Source organism: Cetorhinus maximus, chromosome 18, assembly GCF_964194155.1.
Source record: "Cetorhinus maximus chromosome 18, sCetMax3.hap1.1, whole genome shotgun sequence".
NCBI lineage: Eukaryota > Metazoa > Chordata > Chondrichthyes > Lamniformes > Cetorhinidae > Cetorhinus > Cetorhinus maximus.
The window spans coordinates 25,954,157-25,962,163 of record NC_135896.1 but is presented as its reverse complement, the minus strand read 5'-3'; the positions used below and the strand labels follow the sequence as shown (position 1 = coordinate 25,962,163).

At 38.7% G+C, this 8,007-nt stretch overlaps 1 protein-coding gene across 1 annotated transcript in view; it reads right to left on the bottom strand.

The window, feature by feature from the left end:
* Positions 1 to 1,195: 1,195 nt before the first annotated feature.
* kcnh5b (potassium voltage-gated channel, subfamily H (eag-related), member 5b) overlaps positions 1,196 to 8,007 on the bottom strand; it is a 322,323-nt gene continuing 315,511 nt past the window's right edge. The window contains exon 11 of the mRNA XM_078563325.1: positions 1,196 to 1,264. Within this exon, the coding sequence (XP_078419451.1) occupies positions 1,238 to 1,264 (27 nt within the window). The 3' untranslated portion in view covers positions 1,196 to 1,237. The remainder of the gene's footprint in view (positions 1,265 to 8,007) is intronic.

Sequence of the window (8,007 nt, the reverse complement as noted above, 5' to 3'; positions counted from 1 at the left end):
AGGAGAGTCGGGGCCAGCGCTCTTTCGCGCATGTGCGCAAAAGAGCGCTTCAATCTCCCTGAGGCACAGAGCTGCTGCATTTAATTAATGAAAAAATTTATTTAAACATGTCCGTTCATGTGACTGTGTCACATGAGACAGGACATGTTTTTATATTTATGAAAAATGTTTTATTTAATTAATAAAAGCTTTAGGAAACCACATCTCGCACGTGGATGAGGTTTCCTAAAAAACGAGAAGGCTGCCTGGCCTTCTCGCCTGTCCACCAACCTTAAGGTTGGACGGGCAGCGTTAACAATTACCTTAATCAGTTCCTTAATGTCCTTAATAGGCCATTTACATATCGGTGCATGCGCAGCTGACTCTGGCGCGTGCCTGCTGAATGAAACAGCGTGATGACGTTGGGACGCACGCCCCACGTCATCGCGCATCATTTTACGCATTGGCATGTCGGGCCTGCCCCCGCACGCTGACTGAAAAATCCTGCCCATGTGATCTCCTGGGAGATGCAAAAAGAGATTAAAAACCCAGGCCAATTAAGGAAAAAAAAACTGTGGGAAATTCCTCTCTGACCCCCATTAGGCAACCAAAACTAGTCCAGTATCTTGATACTAACTGAGTCCAGAACAAATTTCTGCATTATGTATTTAATCACTGATGTATATAATCGCAAGTGATGTATTTTAATTTTTAAGTCCTTGTTATTTCAGCTACTCTTTCATTATGAATCTTTGACTTTTCAGAATAACGTCAATCTTGGTGCATAACTTCGTGAGTTACTGCTTTCATATTCTTTCTCAGATCAATTTTATGATTTGTCTTTTTTAATACAAACTAACAAACTGAGGAAAATGTACACTTAGCTTTTTAAATTGTGGTGTCCTTCATTATGAGTTTTGTTCATCCTCATTTTGGAGTTGAAAATGGCAGGAAACTAACAAATGATGTAAAGATCTGAATCGTTGCTGTTATCAATAAGAAACAACTTCATTGACTAAACTATCTGTTTTCAATATCAGAAATTGTCCGCCTATAGTCTTTCTTCAATATATGTTGAATTCTATTGTCAGCCAGCTCAATGGCCTGAATAAACAGATGGGTTTAAAAACCAAAAGAAAAATCACTAAGTGTTGGTATCCTACCCATTTCAGCAATCATTTAGATGATACAGACAGAAGGCAACAATGATTGCATAGGACCACAGTCAATCGCCCCAGGAAACAATTTCAGTATAAACTTAATTTTCAGAGTCCTCTGGATGTAACTAGAAATGAATGAGGAGAAAATAAGTGGTTGAGACCATAAAAAGACCACAAAAAAACTGTCTGTCCACAAGCATTACCCAGACCTCCCTGTCGCTTGCCATTTTAACACTCCACCCTGCTCTCTTGCCCACATGTCTGTCCTTGGCTTGCTGCATTGTTCCAGTGAAGCTCAACACAAACTGGAGGAACAGCACCTCATCTTCCGACTAGGCACTTTACAGCCTTCCGGACTGAATATTGAGTTCAACAATTTTAGATCTTGAACTCTCTCCTCCATCCCCACCCCCTTTCCATTTCTTCCCCCTCCTTTTTGTTTTTTCCAATAATTTATATAGATTTTTCTTTTCCCACCTATTTCCATTATTTTTAAATGTATTTCTACCCATTGTTTATCTATACCTTTTATGCCCTTTTAGTATTATTTCACCCCACCCCCACTAGAGCTATCGCTTGCTTGTCCTGCTCTCTACTCTTAATTAGCACATTCCTTTAGATAATATCACCACCTTCAACACCTCTTTGTTCTTTTGTCTGTGACATCTTTTGGTTATCTCCTCCTATCACTGGCTGCTTGTCCCAACAAACCCCCCTCCACCTCCCACCCCCCCCTTAAACCAGCTTATATTTCACCCCTTTCCTATTTTTACTTAGTTCTGTTGAAGGGTCATGAGGACTCGAAACGTCAACTGTGCTCTTCTCCGCCGATGCTGCCAGACCTGCTGAGTTTTTCCACGTATTTCTGTTTCTGTTTTTGTTTTGGGTTTCCAGCATCCACAGTTTTTTGTTTTTATCACAAAAAGCTTCTGTCGTGTCCTGAATCTGAGTGTTGGCTTTGGCTCAGTTGTTAGCACTCGTGCCTGAGTCACAAGGTTCTGGGTTCAAGTCCTACTCCAGGACTTAAGCACAAAAATCAATGCTGACTCTCCAGTGCAGTACTGAGGGAACTCTGCACTGTAGGAGTTGCTGCTTCTTGGCTGAGAACTTATGCCAAGGGCCCTATCTACCTTGCTCAGTGGATATTAAAGATCCCATGACACTATTTCAAAAGATAAAGGAGTTATCTCTGGTATCTCGGTCAATATTTATTCCTCAATCAACATCACAAGGACAGATTATCTGATCATTGTCATGTCATGTGTGTTCTGCCAAAGGCAGCTCCTTGGCTCATTGTCTGTTGATGCTTAATCCTGAAACGTTTTATTGGTAATTTTTTGTTAATAGTGGTTCGCCATTGCCTCCCGTTCTCAGGGGCAGGTCGAGGAGGCAGGCCCCAAGTGTGTGCCTGCTGAATGGGAATTGAACCCATGCTTTGGTGTTATTCTGAGCATGACGCTAACCATCTGGCCAACTGAGCTAAGCGGCCTGCTATCTGATCATTATCACGCTGCTGTTTGTGGGAGTTTGTTACGTGTAAACTGGCTGCTGTGTTTCCTACATTATAATGGTGACTCTATTTAAAAAGTACTTCATTGGCTGTAAAGTACGTTTAGTGTGGTGTTCGTGAAAAGCACTATATAAATGCAACTCTTTCTTTCTTGGCTCTTTACCTTGGCTCAACCATTCTTGAAAACATAGGGGATGCGTGGAATGAGAAACATCCATTCACCCCGCAAACTATATGCAATATACCTTTAGAAACTTGCCTGTGGTGGCAAAAGTCATTTTAGATGAGGCCCTTTCAGCTAACAGTTCTCACTGATTACTTTCTTATAACTTCTGGCTTCTTTAACTTTGTGTTATCAAATTGCTCTCCATAACATCCTTGATAGGCCAGCTCATGTGATCTTCTGTATCCACAAAAACAAATATTGTTTATAATCTCCCTCAGGTGAGACAATGGATAGTATTTTGGTTATTTTGTTAGCCACTGATAACCCATTACTTTGTAAACGGATATTTACTTTTAGTATTTTGGTCACAAAGCACAGCATTTTAATCTTTACTACCTCTTCCCTCACATCTTTACAGAATTCCTTCTACTCTGAGAGAGTGTTTTTATATCAAAATCAGTTAAGTCTACCTCTGCACCATTTTGATTGTTGCTATCTTTCCTTGATTCCCCAGATATTCGCTGTATCTTTAGACTGACTTTGAGAAAACCTCCTTTTTTATACGTTGTTTCTTATGGTGCTTTAATTGTGCTTTCTGATTTTATCTGTTTTTCTTCTGCAAAAGATTCACAGCACGCAGAGCATGACACCTTGATGGTGTTCATCGACAACAAAATCTATATTCTAGTCTGTGTTGTCCTCTTAATCTGAAGTCTTTCACAATCCTATTTCTGCCTCAGACCATTCATGTGTTTGTTTTTCATGGTAAAAATGTTCTCCTTTTTGGTAGCTCAAGTGTCTCCTTCTAAAGCCTGCATAACTCATTAGGCCTGGATTTCCACAGCAGGTTCTGCCATTCATCCTCCATAACTTTTTGCTATTGTTCCAGGATTCCAGCTGTAGTATAAGGGGCTAATTCCAACTGTGTAATATGGGAATCAGGTGCTCTTTACATCATTACATTTCAGCAGATGAAAGATGGGAGGTAGTACATCAAGTACTTTTACCATCTGGATACAGAAATAAAATATTGAGAGGAGCTCATGAAATTCCAATAGCGGGACACTTAGGAATTAGGAAAACTCAGGTGAAAATACAAAATCATTTTTAATGGCCAGGATTGCATAAAGATGCCATCAAATTCTGTAGATCATGTCATACATGTCAGCTAACAGGAAAACCTCAAGCAGTGATTAAACTTGCACCCTTAATTCTGATTCAAGCATTTGAGGAACCTTTTATCAGAGTCCTGATTGATTGTGTAGGACCCCTCCCTAAAACTAAATATGGAAATCAGAACTTGCTGACAATTATGGATGTGTCTACAAGGTTTCCAGAAGTAATGCCTTTATGAAATATTACAGCAAAATGAATTGTAGAGGAGTTGGCTAAATGTTTTACAAGATATGGGTTGCCAAAATAAATACAGTCGGATCAGGGTTCAAATTTCATGTCACAACTGTTTAAGGAAGTAATGAACAGCCTAGGGATAAAGTTTACATCATTAGCTTATCATTCTGAATCACAAAGTGCTTTAGAGAGATGGCATCAAACTTTAAAAACCATGATGAGAGATTATAGTCAAGACTATCCACAGGATTGAGATCAGGGGATTCCATTCTTGTTATCTGCTATTAGGGATGCTCCTAATGAATCAACAGGATTTAACCCTTTTGGATTAATCTATGATCATGAAGTAAGGGGACCACTTAAGTTGACTCAGGAGAAGTTAGTGGGTCAGAATTCGGAAACTAGTCTCCTGGATTATGTGACAAACTTCAGAGAAAGATTGAAAATAGCATGTGAGTTAGCTAAGGAAAATTTAAAGATATCACAGCAGGGGGTGAAGGTAAAAGCAGATAAGAGGGCCAAAGCCCATACTTCTGTTGCTGGGGAAAAAGTGTAAGTTTTGTTACCAGTGTTAGGTGAACCATTAAAGGCAAGGTTTGAAAAGAAACTGAGTGAAGTAATAAATACTCCAGATAGAAGAAAGAAGCAGAGGGTGTGTCATGTAAATATGCTTATAAAGTACTTTGACTGCGAAGATAACCAAAAGGAAGTATTAGTGGTGGTAAATAAGGAGAAAGGGGTAGAAATGAAGGATTCTGAAATTGATTTCCTTCTAATCAAATTGGGCAATAAAGGGGTACTTAAAATTTTAAATGTAATATTGAATTAACTTCCAGACAAATGTCAAAGTGATTTGGAAAAGCTATTGCAGTCACACAAAGCTATTTGTGGGAATAAGCTGGGGAAGACAAATTTAGCTACAAATGATGTAGATTTGGGTGATTCAGTTTCAATAGGGCAACATCCTTATAGATTAAATCCAGTGAAATAATCTCAAGTACAAAAAGAAATCGCACTCATGCTTCAGAATGACATCTAGTTGCAGTAACTGGAGTTCGCCTATTGTGCTGGTACTGAAGCTGGATGGAACACAAAGACTCTTGTGTGGATCATTGAAAAGTAAATACAGTGACAAAAGCGGATTCATATTCTATTCCATGGTTGGAAGATTGTATTGAGAATGCAGGACAATTAGAGCTTATCACAAAGATTGATTTGCTAAGAGGATGTTGACAATCACCTTTATCGGAGAGAGCAAAAGAGGTATCGGCTTTTGTGATGCCAGATGGACTATATCAATTTAAAGTTATACCATTTGGTATGAAGAATGCACCAGCAACATTTCAAAGGCTGACGAACAAAGTAATTGCAGGGCTGAGCAATTGTGCTGTTTATATTGATGACTTGGTAGCTTTTAGTCAAATGTAGGAGGAGCATTTACAACATCTGAAAGAACTGTTTGATTGATGGCAAGAAGCTAATTTGGTGGTGAACTTGGCTAAGAGTGAATTTACAAAAGCGCAAGTTATATATTTAGGCCATACCATTGGACATGGTCAGGTGGCTCCAGGAGATGTGAAAGTAAAAGCCATCATGAATTTCCCAGTGCCTACAACAATACAGAAAGTTTTGAGATTTCTGGGCATGGGTGGATTTTACTGGAAGCTTGTACCAAATTTTAGCAGTGTGGTCGCTCCATTGACTGAACTACTAAAAAGGAACCAGAAGTTTCAATGGACACAGGAGTGTCAGAAGGCATTTGACAGTTTAAAAACTGTGTTTACTACAACACCAGTTTTGGCAGTACCAAATTTTCCCAAGCAGTTTAAGTTGGTGGTGGATGCAAGTGATTTGGGCATTGGTGCTATGCTGTTGCAAGATGATGAAACTGGAATTGAGAAGCTGATAGGATCTTTTTCATGGCACCTGAATGTGCAGCAGAGAAGATACTCAACCATTGAAGAAGAGACTCTAGGCCTGGTGTTAGCGTTGCAGTGTTTCGGGGTTTATGTTGCAAGTGATTTGTCAGAAACAATTGTTTATACAGACCACAATCCTTTAACATTTCTGAACAAATTTTGAGACCGAAGTTCAAGACTGTGCAGATGGAGTTTATTACCACAACCATTTAATTTACAGATTATACATGTAATCTGTAATGGACAAGAAAATTTAATTGCAGATGCATTGTTGAGACTTTAAAGGTCAAAGGAAATTGGACATTCAAAACATTGACACTGGACTGTTGATACAAAGGATGTGTATAGATTGTTATGTTAATGCATGTCCCTGGTAATGTAATAGTTTTTGTATATAGATAAGTATAGTATGTAATATAAGATGGGTTGAGAAAATGAAGCTGTCTTTTAACATAATGACGGTTCATTTTTCCATAAGGATGGGATGTCACAAAACTCTCATATTTTTCATAGTATTATTGTGGGGTATTGTAAAGTAGGTTTGTGTTTGCGTTTGTGTGGATGGGTCTGTGTGTGTGGCTGATTTAATTAGAGACGGCAGATAGGGTGTGAATGAAATTTGCATTTTAGGATAAGTGGAGAGGTGTTTGGTTTTGAAAGAGACATGGCAGAATGTTTACAACTAACAACATAAATAAGGTAGGTTATTACGTTGATTTTTCCCAAAAGTACTGTCCATAATAACGTAAAATATTTTTATATTATGGGTAAACTAAATTCCAAAAACATGTGGGAGTAATAGGATTTACAGATTAAAGAGGAAGAAATATATTTGAAGAAGGATGGAAGGCTGTGTGTGATGTGGCCATGTAATATCCAAAGGGTACACTGTGTGAAACAGACCTGGGGAAAAGCCTCTAGCCACTTTGCAGAAGTCTGCTGTTCCAGTAACCAAAGTTGTGTTAAAAGCCGTTGGAAATCCAGTGCTGAGTGGGTGCTTGTGGTAACCTTGCTGGATTGTTGCTATAAATTTAAAATCTATTTTGGACTGTTGCCTAAAAGGGGTATGTAGTTGGGAGTCTGGTTAACTAGGAATTTTGGGAATTGTTACAAAACATAGTGACCGTGTAATTGTAATCTTTTGTATGTTTTATTCTTTTCTTTGTGAATAAAGGTTTTAATTTAATTTTTAAAATCTCTAAAGGTGTTAGTGGACTCATTACTTTTAAAGTCAGTGCACAAATCTTCTCGTAATAAATACAAATTACAAAACTGTTATGATAGTGTGGCCAAGTTTCCCTTGTGGATTTGGTCAGCCTGGCAAATACCAACTGCCGTATCATAACACTTAATAAAGCTCCTGTTTTATAGACCTCTGCAGGCACAGTAAATATTCTGCATTAGACTGACAATACCAAGAGTATTATATGGTGGCAGCGAGTGAAAGAACAGTTGTGGAAAAGTCTCTACCACTACTGGAAAGCTTCAAGAAATTCACAAGGCCCAACCAAGCAGAAACATGGCTGAACTGGTATCAGTGATTTGGTAGATATTGAACCACATTAGGCTTCACTATGAAGGCACGCAGTGAGCAGGTCAGAACACTATTATATGTGATGGGTGACTGTGCAGATGATATCCTCATCAGGCAGAGAATCGCTGAGAAAAAAAGCCATGTACAAGGGAGTAATCAAAGCACTTGATACATGCTTTAGTCTGAGAAAGAATACCATTGTTGAGCAGGCTAAATTTAACAAATGTACTCACTGATATGGGAAAAGTATTGATGCATTTATAAATTACCTGTATAGACTTGCAGAGAACTGTAGGTATGGCACCTTAAAAAATGAGCTGATCATAGTCAGAACTGTTGTGGTAGTGTTGGATGAGGCCTTGTCTAACCACTTGCGGTTGACAGATGAT